General features: G+C 43.4%; 5 protein-coding genes across 8 annotated transcripts; 2 read left to right on the top strand and 3 right to left on the bottom strand.

The window, feature by feature from the left end:
* Positions 1-31: 31 nt before the first annotated feature.
* On the bottom strand, positions 32-4,511 carry LOC135335421 (uncharacterized). 3 transcript variants are annotated; one of them, XM_064530909.1, is made up of 4 exons: positions 4,148-4,510; positions 2,545-3,452; positions 1,651-1,986; positions 32-430 (listed from the first exon to the last, which is right to left on the bottom strand). In XM_064530909.1, the coding sequence occupies exons 2-4, from the start codon at positions 3,249-3,251 to the stop codon at positions 85-87; spliced, it is 1,389 nt and encodes a 462-aa protein (XP_064386979.1). In that variant the 5' UTR covers positions 3,252-3,452; positions 4,148-4,510; the 3' UTR covers positions 32-84. The 3 variants fall into 3 exon arrangements, with proteins under 3 accessions (XP_064386979.1, XP_064386978.1, XP_064386980.1); XM_064530908.1 differs by having other exon boundaries at positions 4,186-4,510; XM_064530910.1 differs by having other exon boundaries at positions 292-430; positions 1,637-1,986; positions 4,186-4,511.
* On the top strand, positions 4,244-7,245 carry LOC135335210 (coiled-coil domain-containing protein 24-like). The gene is made up of 8 exons (XM_064530629.1): positions 4,244-4,250; positions 4,427-4,461; positions 4,521-4,581; positions 4,630-4,778; positions 5,138-5,499; positions 5,787-5,861; positions 6,178-6,287; positions 6,673-7,245. The coding sequence occupies exons 1-8, from the start codon at positions 4,244-4,246 to the stop codon at positions 7,128-7,130; spliced, it is 1,257 nt and encodes a 418-aa protein (XP_064386699.1). The 3' UTR covers positions 7,131-7,245.
* A 413-nt stretch (positions 7,246-7,658) lies between these two features.
* On the bottom strand, positions 7,659-10,796 carry LOC135335423 (SERPINE1 mRNA-binding protein 1-like). Of its 2 annotated transcripts, none has more exons than XM_064530911.1 (8): positions 10,454-10,796; positions 10,187-10,344; positions 9,667-9,836; positions 9,534-9,605; positions 9,290-9,391; positions 9,087-9,174; positions 8,808-8,927; positions 7,659-8,475 (listed from the first exon to the last, which is right to left on the bottom strand). In XM_064530911.1, exons 1-8 carry the CDS (start codon positions 10,674-10,676, stop codon positions 7,834-7,836), a joined length of 1,575 nt encoding a protein of 524 aa, XP_064386981.1. In that variant the 5' UTR covers positions 10,677-10,796; the 3' UTR covers positions 7,659-7,833. The 2 variants fall into 2 exon arrangements, with proteins under 2 accessions (XP_064386981.1, XP_064386982.1); XM_064530912.1 differs by having other exon boundaries at positions 9,290-9,367; positions 10,454-10,795.
* A 28-nt stretch (positions 10,797-10,824) lies between these two features.
* LOC135335418 (EF-hand calcium-binding domain-containing protein 7-like) lies at positions 10,825-15,617 on the bottom strand. The gene is made up of 9 exons (XM_064530905.1): positions 15,428-15,617; positions 15,079-15,290; positions 13,597-14,688; positions 13,173-13,433; positions 12,370-12,658; positions 11,936-12,087; positions 11,455-11,667; positions 11,144-11,251; positions 10,825-11,009 (listed from the first exon to the last, which is right to left on the bottom strand). Exons 1-9 carry the CDS (start codon positions 15,525-15,527, stop codon positions 10,932-10,934), a joined length of 2,505 nt encoding a protein of 834 aa, XP_064386975.1. The 5' UTR covers positions 15,528-15,617; the 3' UTR covers positions 10,825-10,931.
* A 72-nt stretch (positions 15,618-15,689) lies between these two features.
* Positions 15,690-21,945, top strand: LOC135335417 (sushi, von Willebrand factor type A, EGF and pentraxin domain-containing protein 1-like). Its single transcript, XM_064530904.1, has 19 exons — positions 15,690-15,838; positions 15,971-16,342; positions 16,400-16,579; positions 16,705-16,902; positions 16,958-17,158; positions 17,215-17,406; positions 17,464-17,661; positions 17,723-17,914; positions 17,968-18,153; positions 18,283-18,513; positions 18,563-18,748; positions 18,810-18,995; positions 19,137-19,352; positions 19,407-19,595; positions 19,643-19,828; positions 19,879-20,049; positions 20,106-20,414; positions 20,470-20,611; positions 21,599-21,945. Exons 1-19 carry the CDS (start codon positions 15,727-15,729, stop codon positions 21,786-21,788), a joined length of 3,837 nt encoding a protein of 1,278 aa, XP_064386974.1. The 5' UTR covers positions 15,690-15,726; the 3' UTR covers positions 21,789-21,945.
* The last annotated feature ends 534 nt before the right edge of the window (positions 21,946-22,479 follow it).

Genomic DNA, 22,479 nt, shown 5'->3' with positions numbered 1-22,479 from the left:
TTATCCTAAAATTATCCCCAGTCATTAACACTGCTGTACATGTATTCATAAACAAACAATCAGACAAAACAGGAAAAGAAAATGCTATGAAATAGTAGAGAGAGTACCCAATCCCGAGTCCTGTCTAAATACTTTTGTCTTTTTCAAGCTTCCACTTGTCCTTCCCTCTTTTCCCTCTGTTTGCAACTTCTTCAACTGAACCTGCTCATATATTGTCAGCGGTTTACTTCCGTCAACTTCGGAATGTACTTTAGATGATGATAGATCAAGCTGTGACTTGTATCGACGATCAGCACTGTAAATGTTTGTAGTGTCGTGGCGAAGTGAGCCGTGTCTAGAATTGGATTGTGATTTGATTAAGCTCATATCAGAATGTGAGCGATGGTGTGTGGCCATACCAAGGCTCGAGAGAGATGTGCCGGTCAGAAAACTGCATGGGGAAAAATAATTACAACCTTTGATATCATGGCTTTAGTTAAAAGATAGCTCTACAAAGGACGAATGTGCTTCTTGTGTTTTGCCCCAAATTGTCTTTTATTTACTGTACACAAAGTCGTTCAAGGACGTCTACATTTTTGAGGTGAAGAGAAGTTTGTGTAGCAACAGAGTACAAATATTATCAAGTCTCTCCCCCACACAGCCAAGTTGGGGCCTGTATCCCTACAACTCAAAGGTGGGCTATTATCAACAAGGCACATTCACTGGAGCTGGGTAAATAGTCACTATGGTTACAGGTGTAAACATTAAATTAAATGCTTTCAGCTGCTCATTAACTACTTAGCAACAACATGTCCCATGGCAGACAGCCTTATGTAAACAATACAGAGATATGGTTGACATTATCCCTTGGCGTCACATGCGCAGCGAGGTATACGGTAGTGTGTGTGTGTGTGTGTTAACTGCTCTATCATTGCAATGCAAGTGCAAGTGATAGCTTCTAGACACCTTTTCTTGGATTTTGACTCGTGGATTTGCAAACTAAAGTTTAGTTCTTAGTTGCCAAAGTGATAAAAGAGCTGCACACTGCCAACGTCTAAGAGCAGCCATTGCATCAATTATTGCATCAATGCTGCACATGCCCAACTGGTTTACCATGTGTTACATGTTTTGCATACCTTTTAGCAACAATCATGTCAATCATTTCCTACTCAATTCATCGTTCCCTGCGTGCAAACTTGAATTATTCATGCAGCTTCCATAATAATGTACATCGAAGGATGTACATGTAGGATTAATGACCTCTGTTCCACTGACCTCCTAATCTAAACCCCATGATCTGCTTAGACACCTAAACATTTTCACTAAGGCTTCAGAGCTAAAACAAAAATCACAGATTGCTGTTGTAAACCAACTAGCTATTTGCTAGTTCGTTTACAACATCAAAGTTCTAAATAAAGGGAAACAGAACTAAAAGCTAACACAATTTAAACAAACACTCTGAGAAAGCATGGAAACAAGATGCTTCAAATTCTTTCTCTAGCCTATCATTATTACATGTATAATACCCAGATCACGTTACCATATGAAAGTTATTCTACTTCCTTCATAGGTTTAACCACCATGTCATAATCATGGTGCACACAAATACTTGCCAATGCACACTGTTGTAAATTAAAGCTCTAATAATCTGACTGACCTGCTCACACTAACCTGCTCTTAAGGAACTTAGGGTGTCTGGCAGGTTTATTGAAGTCCTCATCATTGGTCGTATCGAAGCTAAACTGCTGGGACATATTGAACTGTGTCAGCTGCTTCTTGGATATCCCTAGCTCGTTCTCCCGGGTGACTCGAGTTGCTTTCGTATGAGGTGGTGTCCCTGAGTGCACAGTGAGTGGGACGATGGACAGGTGATAAGGTGAGGTGGGTGGAGTGGGCGTGGGACTGCGTGAGAGACGAGATTGGCGTGAGAGGTGTGGAGGGGGCGATGTCGGGGAGAGTAGCAGTGCTGGGGACGTACATGCATCATCATTTCGACCCCCTGTAGGTCTATGGAGAGTAAGAGTCAATAATTACACTGATCGTAGAAACAGTACGTATACATACACATGTAATGCATCAACAGCGCTCTTGAATACATTTATTAGTAAACATGTATACATGGCTAAGATTCAGTATCATCTTTCAATATTGTGCCTGGGGAAACCGATAACAAGGTTTGATTCATTCTTCCACAGTAGCTGTTGCATGGCAACTCTTTCAATAGTTGTTGGGGGTTACATGTATGGAAGCGTAACCATGGTACTAATCTAGGTAGTTGGCTACACAGGTAGTGACACTCAGATGCAGATATAGGATATTGCAGAGCACCTGCTACATTAATGTCAAAGCTTAGGAACGCACAATACTGTTTTTCTAAGAATTGCTTTGAGAAAACAACAACAGAGTTGATACTCAATAGGAACTGGTTCTTGCACAAACCAATTTCTTGAAAAGCATAGTATTACGAGCACATACACGGCATAGGGTGTTATGTGCTCCTGGTATACATTGTAGTACACTGTATCTTTATACTGTGTTCATACACTTCTATACATGACACCTTACCCCAGTCCGAGTCTTCTTTCTCTCAGTCTAGTCTCAATCACGTCCACACTCTCTGCCGACAGCAACATACCATTAGCAAGTCGTGCCCGCCGTAATACTGCGCTCTTGTCACTAATACACCCTCCGTCAGAGCTAGACAGGTCACTGCCAAGTCCACAGGCACCTGTGGAGCTTTGTAAGTCACTAGAGTCATCATTTAGAGGCTCAGGATTATTTGTTTTCACTTCAGAATCAGAGGAATACCCTCCTTTACTCGTTCGTCTTTCTTTTTCTTTCTCCACAAGTTGACTGACGTCTTGTTCACTGAGGCTTTTCTTACGGGAAAGGGTAGCCACGGTAAGAGTTTGTGCCAGGTTTGATCTAGGGACAGCAGTGCCTCTGAACAAGGCAATTGGAGCAGATTCTTTGCGCTTAATAGGATTATGGTCTTTATGCAATAGAACGGGTGAGGTTGAAGCACGACCGAAATATCTCATTGGGTTACTTGGAGGTCTGTTGATCCACTTGTTAACACGCTTTATATCAACATCTTGTGAAGGGTCGTCATCTTCGTCAAATGTGCCAAAACTTGGTAACTTCTGTTCTGGAGTAGCCATTGGCAATGGAGACTGGGTTTTCCTGCTTTGAGTGTATCCAAATTCTGGAGAATTACCTTTGGACACAGTGTCATACGATGGACTATTGGTACTGCCGATAGGGTCGCTCATAGCAGGAGGAGATACTGTGAGTTTGGATTGAATGGAGATGAAAGCCAACGATTCATTGACAGGAGTGGGCTGTGGACGAGGTGAGAATAAGAGTTCTGTGTTGTTTGGGGGAGAGGAGAATGGTGTGACGATTGGTGATGATATTGTGGTCTGGTCTGTTGTTAAAATGTCAGAGCTAGAAGTTAGCTCCCTGTCAGGCGCCTACAGAAAAGAGGTACATGCATACTTACATGTTACGTTGTATAAAATTGAGTCTCTAATTATATTATCCAATTAGCAATCAAAAGGTTCCTGTTCTGCTACATACATGTACACGAACAGCAATTAAAGTAGCAGCTTGGCAGACAGTGTGTACGTGTAAAGCAACAATGGCGGATTCATAAGGGGCTGTGTGGGCAGAAGTCAAGAAGCAATCATACTCTGTACAAGCACAAACATTACACATTGTAGCATGCTGTGGTGTTGGCACCTTATGCTGTGGGCATTAACTACATGTACCAATCGTTATCTGTGTACACTGCATAATTACTGTCGATAGTGGTCAACATGCCTGAGGCAATGGCATTGTAGCTAGTGTCGGTTATTTGATCCACGTACGTAATGTTGCAATTACATGACTGTATAGACTGAAAATATGATCAAGGGATCAAAGAAGCAGCAAGCTACAGAACAGACACAGTAGCAGGTGATAGTGAATATTGCAATACCATTGGCATTGAATTCCACGCCATGTATAATTAAAGCGCCACTAAAAAATAACTGTTTGCGAGACTTTCTACAAAAACATTTATACAAAATATTCATGTCCCACCCAACAAAATGTACATACGCACGGTGATACAAAGGTCTGGTGTACGTGTCTACATATAAAATACAAACACAACATGCAAGGGCACCTTACACAGTATGAAGGTTATCACAAGTTTGCTCACACCTGAATGCCTTGCAGCCAGTGTTCAATATCCACTTGCTTTTGTCTCCAAGATTCAGCCATGGCCTGTGATATATAAACTGAAGAGCCTGTAGATATTAAGTAGGCATCAAAGGTCCAGGTACTAGGTGTCCAAGGTGGGCCCAAGGTGGTAGTAGTTCTAGCGTAGCTATAGTTCTTTTCTCTTGATGTAGAGAGTGTTGAGGCGACCACTACAACAGTAGCAGCTCTGTCACATAACTAGCTATACTACAAGCACCTGTCCTCCACGGTGCCACTGTACTGTACCGGCAGACGGAATGAATCTGTCAGCAATATTTTTACACAGTCATAATTAGATACATTCCACAGTTAATCTCCATAACGACCTCTGGATAAACCTTCCAAGTGAGTACAGAGGTAAACGTTTCTTTGATCTTCTTGATTAGCATGTCATGATGTTGTCAGACAGTCCTGATGATTCTCTAGAAGCCTTTGAATTGTGTCTCTCTGTGTGGAGTTTGGTTCTGAGCCATTGCCCCCCTAAAGAGGTGGGCGAGGTGCGGAGGGTCCTGGGGGCATCCTTCATCGAACAGGTGGCTGACCTCAGGGAAGAGGTGAGAGGTTTGGGTTAGTGTGATTTCACACATCGTATTTAGACATAATGATAGTCTGGGTGTAGGTGTAGGAAGGCATAGCGCATGTAAATGGTGAAGGGTTAAGGTTAGGGAATGTTTCAATGACAATCAAATTAAGGTGATGGCCATAACAAAGTTAATTAATTGATTCTCAGGCCCGCCTGCTTCAGCTTTACATGTAGGCCATGAAAACATAACGACAACACTTTTTTGAACTTTGTGACCTTTTTAGTGCCTGCTAGAACCATGCAAGTGACTTTGTGTCTGGCCTTACATGTACTGCCACTAAAGTTATAAAATTTATGTTGTACAAAATTATAATGTGTTTCCCTCCACAGGTATCCACCTTGCTTGAGATATGGAGGCAATACAGAGAGGAGCAGACCACTAACCCATCCTTACTACACAGACACCTGGCAGAACCACCTGAACTGAGACAAAGACTCATACAAGAGATTATCTTCTTTATCGAGTATCTAAAAAAAAAATCGAAACATGACCGTGTAGGACAAGACAAAAACGAAAATATTTTGCGTTATGTAGAGAGCGAGGCTGTTAAGAGTGGGAGGAGTAGTTGCTGTGACAGTAGTGATGCTGGGAGCTGCGTGAGTGTGAGGAGCCGCCCACTCAGTGCTGTCAGCTCACAAGATGGACGGGAGACACCTCTACGATCGCTGACCCCGGGAAGCCATGATGGAAGGTACAATCATTTTTATACCTTACTTACCCTTGGCTTATACCGTATAGTGGGTTATTTTTGTGGGCAAGTGGGCCTTGACGAACTAATGAAAACTTTTAGGCATGGTTTTACCAGAATGCACGCAATACAGTGCACGTGATGAATTCATTATCAGCAAATAAAGTTTTTACCCGATAAAAATTACTTGCTATACGGTAGCTGGTTTGTGGTATGCAAACAGTCATTTCTGTTCCTTGTTTTGTGTGCATTATTTGTTGTACTAATTGGGTTGTGTCTTTCCTCCACAGCCAAGCATCTGTGTTAGCTGAGAAAAGCGAGTGTGTGAATGCAATGGACATTGACCTTGTCATCAGTCATCTCAGGTTGACATACTGGTTGACATACTTGTGGTACAAATGTATCAACCTACACTTCCTTCTTTTGCATTTACATGTATATAGTTCCAGTAATTATAGTATCATGTTACTTTATATGTAACCAATAAGCAAAGTACCCCATACGAATTTGGGTGTACACATTGATTCAGTGAGTGAAACACGTACATCCTTGTAGCACTCACCACACTTCACACACATTGAATAGATGGTGGTTTAAATTAGTGGGAACATTCACTACAATCATACACCTGCTAATTACAGATACCTGCATGTTTATACCTATACCTTTGATCTCACACAGGCAAGCTCTCAAAGAGGAGTGTGCTCAGCATCAGAGGGACATTGAGTTCCTACAAAGCTGTCTGGAGGGCGAACAGACACGCACAGTGTACACCCAGCCGACTATCAAAGGTAATACATTGATTATGTCCTATAAGGACTTACAGTACAAGGTACTGGACCACAAGCCAACAAAAACATTTGCAAAATGTTAGAATGGTTCCAAAACATACTATATTGTAGACAACGTGATGTACATGCAGTTGTTGTGAAAACTACCGTAATGTTAGTAATGTACATGTAGATGTAGATCACACGTTCAAGCACAAACTCCCATGTACTGGCAGTCTGGTGTACCTATTAGGTCTCACAAAGTCTCCTGCAGCTATTTGTCTTGAGATATAGGACGTCAAAGGAAACAATTGGCCTTATATACTAAAACTATAGTTCTAGTTTTTTACTAACTGCCAACTATTTATTATGTGTCCCAACTTAACACATACCCACACACACACAGAGCTACGAACCTTTGGCACCCAGCTGGAACATGCTATGTTAGAGGAATCTCAAGCTACCCCACGGCCTACCGTCCACCCCCAAAAGACCAAGCTCCCACCATTACCCACTCTACAACCTAGACCACCCTCTAAGGCTAACTATAGCAGTCAAGCACTCGTTAGGGCTTCTCAAGTTCGAAAGAAAGACTCTAAAACCAACCCAGCGTTAATCGAAGATACTGCTCAAGGAACTTATCAATGTCAAAATGAAAGTGCTTCGAGCACAGCAGAACAATGTCTAGCAACTGGTTGTGATAACCAGCTACACACAGATCAAAATATCATAACCCATACTGAGGTATGTGATCGCGCATTATCTCATTCACACAAGACAAGAAGTTCACAGCCAAGAACAAGAGATAGTCAATTAGAACTTCACACAAAGACACTAAGTTTTCACTCAAATAATTGTACCTGATTATTCATCTGTAAATTCACAACGATGTGAAAACTGGTTATCCAGCCATGCATGCACTCTGGAATTATTATAACATACCGCAACTTATAATGACGGTGGAAATTTCCTATTGGTAGAGCACCATCTGAAAATTATACCTGCGAAATTATTCTACCGCGCAATAGTTCTCTGCCAATAATTATTATGAATATGTGGAACACGAAACATTGAATGGTATCACGGGTAGTTCATAAAAAAAAAAAGGTCTCGACCGCTACCGCTAAAAATCCACTATGATTATTAATTGGTATCCAGTGCACTGCAAACCACAACACATTTCCTCCCAAGTCATACAAATATAAACTCCACCCACTCAATTAAGGCATGCGATCAGTGGATTATAATTAGCTTCGGCCTAGTCTCGTGAGACCAGCCGATATATATCATCTCTTTCTCTTTCAGGGTCTGGGAGACTAGCTTCGGCCTAAAATTAATTTTATAACACTAATAATTATGACTTATAATTATCACAGTGGTATTCAACGATGATCAATGTATGCGGAAAATATTGATACAAACATGAGGTACAGTGCAACACAAGTATCAGCAGTGATACATACAGACACAAATCAAAACACATAATTGTACAACATGCACGATCACTATTGCCACAGTACAGTAAAGCAAGCAGAGTTTAGCGCAAAACCTCGAGAGGTATAGTCACTCATTGAGCGCCCAGTGATGGGAAATCTTTCTCATCTTCGACATTAGGGGCATAGTCACGCTTTCGTACACCGCCGCCGCCGCCACCAAACGGTCTCCTCTCCCCTCGCCCATCTCTACGGTCGCCATCTCCACGCCCAACTTGTCGGTCGCCATCTCCACGCCCAACTCTTCGGTCGCCATCTCCACGTCCATCTCTTCGGTCGCCATCGCCACGGCCACCTCTTCGATCGCCATCGCCACGGCCACGCCTTCGGTCGCCATCACCACGTCCACCTCTTCGATCGCCGTCACCACGGCCAAATCGTCTCTCCCCATCACCACGTTCTCCTCTTCGGTCCCCGTCTCCACGATCACCTCTTCGGTCCCCATCTCCACGATCACCTCTTCGGTCCCCATCGCCACGATCACCTCGTCGGTCTCCATCTCCACGATCACCTCTTCGGTCTCCATCTCCACGGCCTACTCTTCGATCTCCGTCATCACGACGTTCCTCTCCGTCTCGACGTCCTGTTCCCCTACTGGCCCCTGGACCCCCTGCGGTACGGCCACGTCCACGTCTTGCTTGATCCTTAAAGAAAAAGCCAGTTGTGTCAATTGTTGTCTTGATTCGTCCAGATGTCTTGGGCTTCTCAATCACTTCCTGCAGAAACACAGCTGATTATCAACATGCTTCATAGTGTATTACATAATTATATATAAACAGGTTTCCTTTTTACTTTCAAAGTAAACAAGTTGGGATTGTTATGAAAGCTACTAATGTGTTGCAGATTAAACAAATCTAAGCACTTGGTGTCAGCAAAAACATGGTCTAAAAGAGCCACTCAACGACTAACACCTGGAAGTGTGGCTATTATTATTAGGGCAACACTCAACTCTTTAAGGGGAGTACCCTTACTTAAAACTTTCTGTACAGTTGATCAGTTCAATTCAATTCGTACAGTACATGTACCTTGAGAAATACGAGACACTCACCCTGGTTCCAGAGAAGAACTCCTCCTCGCCTGTCTTCTCCAGTTGAAAGGTGTTCTTCCACTGAGTGTTGTCCACATTCTCTCCTGCCTTTCTCTCCGCAACTTCAGCTTTCACTCGACCCTGAAACAAGGGGGGGAGGGGGGGGAATAAGGCTATAGGTTAGGTGTGCAAAACAACTACACGTGTATGTAGGTTAGCCGTTTCATACTGTTGCTCTACAAGATTTGTTAGTTTAGTGCAAGCAAGGGCTACACACAGCGAGTACATAAGGACACTTACAGTCGGGTTCTTGGCTCTGTATTCTTCAAGGGTCATTTCTTCTGGCTCTTCGTCTACCGGTGCCGCCTCATCGGCCTGTTCCTCACCACTACATAGAACAATGTGTAGTAACGTGAGACATCAATGTACTTCTTTACAGTAGCTGATGTAACCATACACTGCATTATATTATTGGCAATTAAACAATTGGTTTGTGGGCATACGTTTTGTCCTCGGTGGCTTCGCCATTTGTTACAGGCTCAGTCTCTTGCGGAGGCTCTTCCTCATTGGTCCACTCATCACTGTGTGTGTGTGGAGTGGAGAGACTGTACAAAGTAAGTGTGTGCACAAAAAGGGGGTGAGAATTGCAGTGCAAAAGAGGACTGACTGTCAACGTAAAACCACATATGGCTTGTTTAGGACATGCCTTTATATAGTCACAATAGTTCATACTAAAGATGTACTTACTTTGGTTGGTCCTCTTGACGTCCCCAGTTGTGGGCCCCTCCCCCTTCTCTCTTTTCAGTCGGCTTTACTGAACTGTAGAAAAGAACGCAAATTATTAAGCATTAATGTTGCTGCAAAAAGAAAATTGTCACACCTCTTGTCATTTCCGCTGTGTCTTTCAAATTCTCTCTTTCTGAGCCCACCGCCACCACCACCAGTGTTCCCCCCTCTCCCCCCTCGGAAGGGTCGCGTTCCTCGGTCTCTTGAACTGCGTTCGTCTCTCTGGTCACCTTGACTATGATTACCAAAACCACCCTCACCGTCCTGTGTGTGTTTGATAATTCAACCGAATTTAAAGTACAGCAGTTGGCAAGTTAGTATTAGGTACATATATGGATATTCATTTGATTGCTGCCATTACGAGAGTAATGCAAAAACAAACTATGGACATGGTTTAAGTAAATTCATGAGCACGCCCGCCCGTATTCATAGATCATAGTTTATACGACAGTTGTTCAAGCCAAGCAACCAACTTCTCAATATCCATACACAACAACCATTGCAGATAGCAAGTGAAATTAAGAACCATGCATGATCATCAAACTTCATGCAATTTGGAAGCTAAGGAACATAAAGCTAGTCATTCACACTGTCAGTTGGAATTCCATTCTTACCTTTTCCTTTGATGACAGTCTTGGTCGTCCAGTTTTTGGTGCCCTGGGGGGTCTGTCGTCCCGGTCACCTCTCTCTCGATCTCGTCGATTATCCATTCTCTCACGACCCCCTGTTGAACGCTGGGGACCCTTCGAGTTAGACAGGGGGCGATCTGCACCTACAAAACAATTGCCATTGGTGGGCAGATAGAAACAAAATCAACTAGACAATGCATGCAGGTCCCAAGGCTTCTTGCAGTCACACCCTAATATTATACCAAGACTTACTTTTGTTTCCATTCTCAGCAGGCTTTTTGTTGGCTTGCTGAGAGATTTTATCTTTATTTTCCTTGCCTTTCACACCCTTGCCAACTGGCTGCTTCGAAATCTTAGTAGATTTGGTGGACTCTTCTTTCTTGACGGGAGCTGGCATAATGACATCACCAGGGTCATCTTCATCGTCCAGAAACAACGCAAACCTATTGTTGACGTTCACGCTAAAAGACTCCATCTCTGCTTTGCTCACTGACTGTGGATTGGATCGGATTATCTGTCAATTGGCTATCTTCTACTTGCGGCCATTTGCAGAAATAACACACATGGCCTAAAGTACTTGACCGTAACAACTTAAAGTGCATGCTCTAATTGAACAAAATAGAGCAACTATTTCAATGTTTCTTTTAATAGCCAATCACAGCAAATCACAGGATCAACCAAAATGTACAGTACATGTCTGGTACACACAAATTAAAAATGACAATATCTTTTAACAAAGAATTTTTGAGGCTATACAGTCAATCTTATACGATTCTGTAGCAGTAAGAAGCTGAATGTGGAATCCGATCTGCAGGAAAAACATTCATTTATTACCAACAAATTTCAATGTACATAAATACATGTACATGCATAATACATGTAACACACATGAAAAGATAAAAGACCATAATCAAGGAGCTCCTTGTAGCAGCATAAACTCACCACAGTGGAATTGGCAGGCACATGGAGAACATGGAGGGGACTGTCCCTACTGAAGACACAGTTAGCACTCCCACTACAGTCGAGCTGGACTGACGCACTCTTATCACTCTGCCGTTGGAAAGAGAGACAGTATTACATCACAGGATGTATACTCATTAACGAGCGATGATCAATTAGATACGCGTGTACTTATAATGCGATAATAGTCTACATACAAAAATACACACATCAACGCTAGCACGTGAATGTACAATATAATAACGATAACACAAACACATTAACTATTTCTCACACTCCTTATCAGACTGTACCTTATTTTCCACAACAATGGTGGTCATGTGTGGTGTAGTGAATGTGTACGTGTCCAGTTGCCCCCTCCCCTCATTCACAGCCTTGCACACACCCCTCTCCCTAATGAGCCGAGAAAGGGCGGGGTTAATGTGGGGGGTAGACGGCAGGAGGTCCACTATCTCAATCTCTCCCTCATTATCCTCAGTGAACAAATCAAACACAAACGGACAAGCCTGGAGGTCGAGAGAAAATTTTCCAGAGTAAATACATTTACAAGTGTAGACCTGTTCGAGCAATTCAAGAAAGCTATATACTATAATAATTATGTATGTTCTCAATAAACACTTCACAGTACATATTTAGAGCAGTTTTGCGGTAGCTGTAGTCTACTGCTTGTATACTGTACATACACGTAAGTGGCCTATAAAAGACTAGTTGCGAACATAATTATTGGGACTTTGTCAATATTACAGCAGTGTGTATATCACACAAATACAGTACCAGGTCGAGTTGCAGCTGGTTAGAGTAGCCGAGGGACTGCAACACTTCTCGTAGCTCCCCCTCCCCACCCTCCTCATCCTGTCCTGTCATCACATGGAGCTCCAGGAATCCTCCTAGTGTCAACTCATCCTCTCCAGTCAGCTCAAAGTTGTCTGCAGGTCAACAGAAACATGCAATGTCAAGCAGTCGTAAGGTTACCATAAGGTTACCATGAATAAGAGTTGTTGCTTTGATCTAAAATATCAGTTCTAGAAGCCTCACAAATCTAAAAGTAGTTTGTGCAATACCGAATAGTGTTTTGCATACACTGTTACAGTAGATGTTGTAAACACACACTCATAAATGCAAAATATCTGTCAGCTTGAGACATACAATGTACACTAGCTGCAACGCTGTTACTGTACACACATTCTCTTATTGTACTTTGTACCCACCTTGAATGACCTTCCAAGCCTCATCGTCACAAATCTCCCCACTAGTCTTCTCCTGAAAGAAATCAAACTCTGTGCGACTGATAAACCCGTTCCCGTCCAAGTCCATCCGATGGAACACCTCTTCCAGTGCCCCTCGGCACCCAGGGGAGAGGGAGACACAACCACCTTCCTCTGAGAGCAGTGCCATGCCAGGGGCTCCTTCGTCGTCTCGTGGCTTGAGGTAACAGCGAGAGGTGAAGGGAATGAGAGCATAGGTGCCAGCGTCAAGGTCAAGCCGGCATACCCAGCTCTGTATGTGAGGTGAGGGAAACACACACAATGTCACGTACAGTGTAAAAATATAGCTACATCCGAGTGTAGTTGTATACACATGCAGTGACACTATGTATGTACATGTAACCAAATTCAGATTTAAAACTCACTGGTGCAAATACATGTACAATGTAGTAATAATGGTAACACTAATGTATTTGTATACACATGCAGTGACACCTACGTATAATTATGCATGAACATGTAACCAAGTTCAATTTAACTGGTGCAAATACATGTACAATGTTGTAATGGTAACACTAATGTATTAATGTTATTGTATACACAAGTGACACCTACGTATAATTATGCATGAACATGTAACCAAGTTCAGATTTAAAACACACTGGTGCAAATACATGTACAATGTAGTAATGGTAACACTCCTATTGCTAGGCTTGAGTTCAGAGTTTAGATTGTCCAATGTTAAAACGGTTATGAATGTTTATCATCACATGAAAGTGTACATGTTGATGCATATAATTACCCACCTCTCCAATCCTGTGTTGAGTGTACGCTATCATCTCAGTGGGCTCCTCAGTCTCATCAGTGTGGAACACAAAGAGAAGTGTGTCTGTTGCTGGGTTACCAGGTTTAGCCACACCCACTTCAATCCAGACATTGGTGGGGGAGGGCAGTCTAAGGCGGTAATGATGACAGTGTACGACACCATCCTCGTCTTGTGAGTTGGGGGGTGGGCTCTCATCTAGGTCAAGGTAGAAGCACCCCTTTCCAGTGATACTATTCCATGACTGTATAAAAAGATTGCGTATGTAAGGCCAAATGTATGGGCACAAACTCAAGGGCGATTGACTTTTACAGTTATTACATGCTTGTAACCTTAACAACGTACAAAATCTCAATCGAAGCTCATATTAACAGTTTAGTGTATTCACAGCGTCAGCTCAAGCTCACCTGAATATTTTTTGGTTTCTTTGGTGGTGAAGACACCACAGAAGCAGGGGGAGCGGTCTCACTTCTCGCCCCCTCACTTCCACCGTTTTGTAAGTGATCGGTTTGCCGTTTTCCATCCACACCCTCAGAGTCACCAGCAGCCGTGTTGTCTGATGGCTCCTTGTGTTCCTGTTGTGAGTCACCATTCCCCGCTCGTGGTTTGCTTTCACTACCATTGCCAGGCGGCTCTGTAAATTTTGGTTGTTCATCTGGTTCAGTAGCAGCTGGCTCTTTCTCAGAACTTGCTGCTTCTTTTTCCGAGCCTTGTTCACGAGAAGGATCTTCCTCTCCATTCTCTTCTTTTCGAGCATTATTGACTTCATGTTGTTGTTGTTCTTGAGTAGGCAAGTTAGACTGTGGAGTGGTCACAATAGGTGGTATTAGAGGTGGTAGAGGTGTTCTTTTTAATGGTGGCAGCTTGGTTAACGAGTTGGCTCTGAGTTCGAGTGGATCAGGTAGGGAGCTAACAGCTTCTTCCGTGGGTCTGCTCTCAACTAGTGGAGGTTCGGCTTTTAGTTTAGTAGTTTGTACTTCAATTTGAGGTGTTTTGGTTAGCTCAGTACTTTCTAAAAGAGGTTGGGGATTTGTTACAGTCGATGTTAGAGTGTCGTCCAACAAGCTTTCAGTTGTAGAGACAGGTTTTTGAGTAACCAATGAAGGGAGGTGGGAGTGAGGCGGGGAAACAGCTTGTGTGATTGTGGATGGTGTTAGTGACACAGGAGACTGTGATGTAAGCCTATCCTCTCTGTGATAGCCGTTAGTTGAACCTTGTGGGAATAACTGAGCCCTGATATCTTCTCGTTGTTTTTGACGATCATAGCTGCTCTTTCTCACGCTTCCCCTGTGTTTGTGTTTGTTAGGGATGCCTTTTTTATGGGAGATAGAAGCCCTTTTACTCGATTGACCGGCTTTCTGCTTGGCTGCATGGACACACTCCTCACTCGTGTTCAACAGCATGTGAGCAAATTCAGCATAGTCTAACTTTCCATCTCCGTTTTGGTCGGCCTCGTCAATAATAGCTTGGACCTCATCATGTGACATTTTCTCCCCACGCTGCAGCAGGGAACAAACAAATATGTACGTAAGTGTATACTGAGTGACTCAGTATTCTCTTAATAACATTGTCAATTGTCAGAGCCAGGAGTACATGAGCTCAACAACCATTATATTATTAGAAGCTCACAACTACAGACCGGTATTACATGTATATAGTACGTGTACATACACTGTAGCATCCATTCTTGGACCACCATATACATACAGTGGAGCCCCTCTTAACGGCCACCCTTGAATAACCACCATCCGGTGTATAACGGCCAAAAGCTAAGGTCCAGATTGCAGACACATGTACTTACCAATGGTATTTGCAATGCACATTTGTAACGGTGTTTTAAACTGTAAATAAAATGTAGTGTTTTTACCATAGCAACGAGTAGGACCCACCTTGGTCAACACCCTGTGCAGCTCATGTGCCGTGATGTAGCCGTCTCCATTCAGGTCAATTCTCTTGAATGAACTCATGAGATCCCTCATGGTGGTTTTACGCTCTCTCTTCATGACCAGTGTGAACTGCTCGTAGGACATGGACCCTCCACACTGAGCCCAGTAGCGAGACACTACCTTGTCTGACGGGTCACGGCCCATGCACTGGAGAGCTGAGGATGGGGAGAGTTATAGTACCACTGCTTATAGTACCATTGCAAAGTACACGTAGCATGGTGCATTACTATGAGATCAATTTGTTGTCAGACACGACAGACTAGATTAATATGTGGCTGTCTCGTAGTCTTACCATATTTGAGCTGTTCTTGCTTGAATAGACGAGCAGAGAAGTCTTTTTCTACCATTAGCCAGCCACTCTTGCAGTCATCCAGTAGTGGAGTACCCTCCATTCTGCAAGCAGACCCTCCACTTGCACTATGCTCCAACCATTCAAACTTAAACTTGAAAAGTGTTTGAAATAATATTCAGTGTCAAAAGGGTTAAAGTACGATCGCTTTTGTTCTAGTAGTCTACATTAGAGAAAAATCGGTCTGTGAACACTGTGACTGTAGGTGGGTAAAGATCATTACTTAAACAACTTCCAAACATATGTTTGTTTTGGAGGTGTGTCAGGTGCTTGGAGTTGCAGCAATGGAGACTCAAGGTGGTGTTCAACTTCTGCTGTTGCTGTATGTTGTGTCCACCTGCTGGGGACAGCAAGGTAGGTCTAGATCTAATCATGTAATGTATATCAGCTAGTGGACTGCAGACTGCAGTGCTATAAGTATGCTTTAATATTGGTACATGCAGGGGTATGGCTTTATAACATTTTAAACCTTGTATCACTAAACAGTCTATCTGACACTGGGATCGGGTCCGAACATCACTAATAACAATACTGAGATCCTCATGACTGATATTGGAGAGGATGCTCTGGGTGGTCTCCCTTCTCTCGCCTGTCACACTGACCTCACTGCCTGCTGTAGAAGTGTTGCTGACAACAATGGTATGGGTGGACTAGGACAGTGGAGGTATCCTGATGGGAGTGAGCTAGTGGGAAATGGCGCTTCGTTGTCTGCTGGACAACAGTTCTTCATGGTGAGGAATGGTCCCCAACTCATCAGGCTGTCTCGTAGAGATGGAAACAACCCCCTCTCTCCAACAGGGTCCTATTGCTGCACCATACCAACTACAGAAGGAGATATGACCCTCTGTGTCAACCTTGGTGAGTGCATGGATCTGGATGTGACTATACTGATAATATTTACAATATCCCTGATAGTGGTGTGTCTGTCTCTTCCTCTTATCACCAATGGAATGATCTCCTATTCTGCCCTAACACTGGGTGCGAGTACTGTGGCCACCTACACTTGTGACACTGGCTACATTCTCAATGGAGACGCCACCAAGACTTGTGGAAGTGATGGAATATGGAGTGGACTTGCACCAATTTTTTGTCAAGGTACTATCATGTTAGTAAAAGATTTCTTAGCGCTTATGTGTTTTACCTAACGTGTAAGTAAGATGATCTATAACAGTTTGTTAAAACCGGCCATATAAACTGACCTGTTCTCACCGCTTCCGCAGTCAATGTTGGTTCAGCCACATGCTTTGATAATCTCCCAGCCATCACTAATGGAGGCATAACCTATGCTGGTGGATCCATTAACAACAGAACAGTGGCTACTTACAGCTGCTTCAGTCCCTACACTCTGGTTGGAGTGCCAGTGAGGACTTGTCAGAGTGATGGAACCTGGAGCTCATCAACAGCTCCAGTGTGTCAGCGTAAGGAATGACTGATGTGTAAAAATGTGTACGCTGACGGTACCTGTTCTCATAGTGATAACCTGCTCTGATTTACCCTCACTGACAAATGGGATTGTTGATTATGGTGGTGGTGGATCCACTAACAGCAGACCAGTGGACACTGTGGCCACCTACAGCTGTAACTTTGGCTACACTATCAATGGCGGCAGCACCAGGACATGTAGGAGTGATGAAAATAATGGAGTGTGGAGTGGGTCAGCTCCAACTTGTCAGCGTAAGTGGATTGGACTTTGTACTGTTAGTTTGTTGAGTGCATCGACTTCCGTGCAGAGATACTCTGCTCTGACTTACCCTCTCTGATCAACGGGATGATCACCTACAGTGCTGGTGGATCCATCAACAGCAGACTAGTGGGCAGTACAGCTACTTACTCCTGTGACAATGGATACCGTCTAGTCGGAGAGACAATGAGGACTTGTGGGAGTGGAGGGAGCTGGACTGAGTCTGCTCCAGTGTGTCATCGTAAGGAATGGCTGGTTGTGTATAATGTGTACGTTGAGTGTGTACCTTTTACCATAGTGATAACCTGCTCTGATTTACCCTCACTGACAAATGGGGTCGTTGATTATGGTGCTGGATCTACTAACAACAGACCAGTGGACACTGTGGCCACCTACAGCTGTAATCCTGGTTACACTTTCAATGGCGGCAGTACCAGGACATGTGAGATTGATGGAAATAATGGAATGTGGAGTGGGTCAGCTCCAACTTGTCAGCGTAAGTGTAATGGACATTGTGCTGTTTGTTTGTTGAGTGCATCGACTCCCATATCATGCAGAGATACCCTGTTTTGACTTACCCTCTCTGACCAACGGGATGATCACCTACAGTGCTGGTGGATCTACCAACATCAGACCAGTGGGAAGTACAGCTACTTACTCCTGTGACAATGGCTACCGTCTGGTCGGAGAGGCAATGAGGACTTGTGGGAGTGGGATTAGCTGGAGTGGGTCAGTTCCAGTGTGTCAGCGTAAGTGGAATTGAATTTGTATACTGCTAATAATTATAAGCTCACTATTTCAGAAACTTGTTTTGATTTACAACCACTAATGAACGGAGCTATTGCCTATGACGCTGGACTTACTGACAACAGACCTCTTAATACCACTGCTACTTCTACTTGTGACAATGACTACATTCTGATTGGAGTGAGTTTCAGAGTTTGTCAGAATGATGGAACGTGGAGTGGGTCAACTCCAACTTGTCAAGGTGAGTTCTATAACTCTTGTACAGTGTGTGTTTCAACTAATAATTACTCGCATAAACCCTGTGTGGATCAAATTTTTGGTATAGTATGTGAAGATAATATAGTTATGTTGAGGATCTCGCACCCTATAGCGAACACTGGACCCACTAATCTCCCACCCACTGATCCTCCGCCCACCACCTGTTCTGATCTGATTGCTCCGACCAATGGAATGATCAGCTACAATATAGGGACTGTTAATCTGAGACCAGTGGACACTGTGGCCACTTACACCTGTGTCACTGGCTACACTCTCAATGGAGACATCACCAGGACTTGTGACAGTGATGGAATGTGGAGTGGGTCAGCTACAACTTGTCAGCGTAAGTGGTATGGATTGACTGGTTTAAATTGGTGACTGTATCTATGTAGTAATCTGCTCTGACTTACCTTCTCTGATCAACGGAATAATCTCCTACACTGCTGGATCCATCAACACCAGACCAGTGGGCAGTACAGCTACTCACTCTTGTAACAATGGCTACCGTCTGGTCGGAGAGGCAATGAGGACTTGTGGGAGTGGAGGAAGTTGGGGTGGATCAGCTCCAGTGTGTCAGCGTAAGTAGAATTGAATTTAATAATTATAATAATTATAAGCTCACTATTATTAATTTTTCAGAAACTTGTTTTGATTTACAACCACTAATAAACGGAGCCATTGCCTATGACGCTGGACTTGCTGACAGCAGACCTATTAATACCACTGCTACTTCCACTTGTGACAATGACTACATTCTGATTGGAGTGAGTTTCAGAGTTTGTCAGAATGATGGAACATGGAGTGGGTCAGCTCCAACTTGTCATGGTGAGTTCTGTAACCGTAGTATACTATGTGGCTTTTAACTTATGTGAGTATTGCGCCAATGAAGATTGTTTGGATCGATAGTTTCGGTTGATAGTTACAGTATGTGTAGTTATGTTGAGGATTTCACAACGTACCCTACAGCAAACACTGGACCCACTGATCCTCCACCCACCACCTGTTCTGACCTGACTGCTCTGACTAATGGAATGATTGGCTACAATATGGGTACTGTTAGTCCTAAACCAGTTGGCACTGTGGCCACCTACACCTGTAACCCTGGCTATATTCTTAATGGAGGCACTACCAGGACTTGTGGGAGTGATGGAGTGTGGAGTGAGTCAGTTCCAGTATGCCAGCGTAAGTGGAATGAATTTTAACTGTTGTTTGTTGAATGTATCTATTCCCTTGTAGCTATCTGCTCCGACTTATTGTCTCTGCCTAATGGAGCCATTTCCTATAGCAGCATGGGATCTACTGATATCAGACCTATCAACACCATAGCGACACACAGCTGCAACGATGGCTACACTCTCAATGGAGACACCACCAGGACTTGTGGAAGTGATGGAGTGTGGAATGGGTCAGTTCCAACTTGTCAGCGTAAGTGGTATGAATTTACTGTTTGTTTGGTGACTGTACCTGTGCAGTAATCTGCGAGGACTTGCTCCCACTGACCAATGGGATGATCTCCTACAGCATGGGATCCACTGACATCAGACCTATCAACACTATAGCTACACACAGCTGCAACGATGGCTACACTCTCAATGGAGACAGTGTCAGAGTTTGTCAAAATGACAGAACATGGAGCGGGTCAACTCCAACTTGTCGAGGTAAGAAAATACGCTAATTGGTTAATTGACTCTATAAGGATATGGTGCAGTTTCCTGTGGGCCTCCTCCCTCTATTGACAACGGTTCTTCCGGACAGCCAACCAACACAATGATCGGAGGAGAGGTGACCTACACCTGTGAAACTGGATTTATTTTTATTGGCTTTGAAATGATCACATGTTTGAATACTGGCAACTGGAGCAGCTTACCATCCTGTCAGAGTAAGGACTAAAATGTTATGTCTGTAATAACTAAAATTATCACAACCCCCCTATAGCCCCTCCCCCTGTGTACTTGTCTCTCTCCTCCACCAATTACCTGTCTGGGCTCTCCGAAATCCCCCTGTCCTCCGTGGGAGAGGGGCGTAGCCTCGTCTGTCATACTGACCTTGCTGGCTGCTGTGATGGGAACACAGGAGATTGGTACTATCCTAACGGTTCTGTTGTTATGGAGGATGGAGCGTTGTATGTTAGAAGAGGTCATATGAGTGTCAGTCTGATGAGCGGAACAGCTACTGCTCCTGGTGGCCTCTACTGTTGTGTGGTGCCTACTAGTGGTGGGATGAGCACAGCGTGTATTGTGTTAGGTTAGTGCTAACAACAATCATTGTCTCATACATTCCATATACATTCCATTAACAGCCTCCTCTACTGATGAGAGCTCTCCCTCTGACAACACTGGTGCTGTGGTGGGAGGAGTGGTGGTGGCCCTGGTAGTTGTGGTAGTGACTGGTGTAGTGATAGTGACCTACTTAGTGCTCCGGTACAAGAGAGGAGGGAAAATGTGAGTTGGGTTGGTAGTACCATAGTTAGAAGAGGAAGAGGGGTTGGTAACGGAAGTACCCTCGTGTAACATCCGCTTTACCCGCGGTTTAATCGAGGCTGTGTCAACAAGCTAAAGCTGTAGATGGGCGCTTACACGTTTTAGTAATACAAGACTCCCTCTTACTCTTCTATCTATGGTAGTACCAAGTTGCAGCTACATAAATATAGGAATCAATTTGATAGTGGTCAGGCCATGCATGGTTTGGAGGCAAGAAATAACAAGAAGCTATATTACATATAATGACGACCAATACCTAGCTAACTACGAAAAGTGGTCCGGTTTTGGCCTGATTGAATTAGTTCTTTGGCAATTAATAGTTGTGATGGGTTAAAAAAAAGGGGTTACCATGCGTTTCAGTTTGCCCCTAACAAAAGTGCAAGTTTTTAGACTCCGGCGGGAGTCTAGTCTCGGGTCCAGGCTGCGCTTTAGAAAAGAATGTCTGGTCAAGTTCCTATGTGAAACAGAAGTCCAGGAATTTCTTGGACTGGTAATTAACCGCACCGGATGTGCTCGCCCACAATCAGCCATTATTGATTACAGGCCTAATTCTGTAATCGTGATTCATAATTATATTCATGACTGATCGTGGGCAAGCACGTCTGGTACGGTTAATTACTGGCCCAAAAAATTCCTCGACTTTTGCACGAGTTTCACATAGGAACTTGACCAGACGTTTTTTTCTAAAGCACAGCCTGGATCCGAGACTAGTGGAAGTCTATGTTGTATACGATTGTTGGTCAAGTGCATCACTTATTTACCTTGTTGAATGACGATAGTTTCAAGCGGGGAATCTAGTAGGTTTTTCTGCACGATAAGGCTAGAATGACTACAACTATGATATTCATGTCTGCATTTTAATTGTGGCTTGGATTGTGTTTTGGCACCGCATCCACAGTAGACAAACTGGTGGTGTTAGCTATCGTAATATTACCTTTTTACACACAGGACTGTTCCTCATGGGATCCCCCTCGCTTACCTGGATCAAGGTACAGCCAATACCTTTGAGAACAGCGGTGTTTATGAAGAGATTCCAGAAGAGATTTCCATCTCCAACTTAACGCATAACGATTCATACTTGACTGTGGGTGGGCGTGGCAACACAGAGGCTCCAGCTGGAGGAATATACGATAACTGAACTGAACTGTCACATGACTCTGCCTTTTTTGTTGTGATTGTTGGTCTTGGTTTTTTAGCTCATGCAATTCATTTGTTTCTGTCAATTTCATAATGTAAGGCCAAGATTGTTTTAAAATAATACATGTATATATTTATTATTAAAAGATTGTTTGTAATGAGTTCAAAGTTACATGACTAACCGTATAGCTAGAAATTTCTGCGGCCAAAAATTCATCGAAATAGCTGTAAAAAGATCGATCAGACCTTATACGGATAATATTTCTGCGAATTAAACTTTCAACTGTTAAATTAGACGTAGTTAATAAGCATTATTTTGCGGATAATATTTCTGCGTTTACTCATTCATTCGCAGAATTTGCAGAATTTTTGGGCCGCAGAAATGTCTAGCTATACGGTATACAGATGGGTCGTATATATACCTGCCTGTTAACTGATGCCTGCATGCACAGGATACTATTGGACACGTACTGCAGAATGCATGCATGGTCACCTTGTTCCCCTCTTGATCAATCCCAGACAGCACTTGCATAATTTTTATTATATATATGCATGTGCGTGTGTGCGTGTGCATGTGCATTAATGCCACCATTGCCTTATGAATACTAAACAGCCATTTCCTAAACAGTGCACACTACTTTTTGGGAACATGCAATAAGCAAGTGCAGAGGAGGCTGAAATGGCTATACACC

Source organism: Halichondria panicea, chromosome 4 (genome assembly GCF_963675165.1).
Source record: "Halichondria panicea chromosome 4, odHalPani1.1, whole genome shotgun sequence".
In the NCBI taxonomy this organism is placed as follows: domain Eukaryota; kingdom Metazoa; phylum Porifera; class Demospongiae; order Suberitida; family Halichondriidae; genus Halichondria; species Halichondria panicea.
Note: the sequence above shows the minus strand (reverse complement) of the source record. Positions and strands in the feature narration are given on the sequence as shown.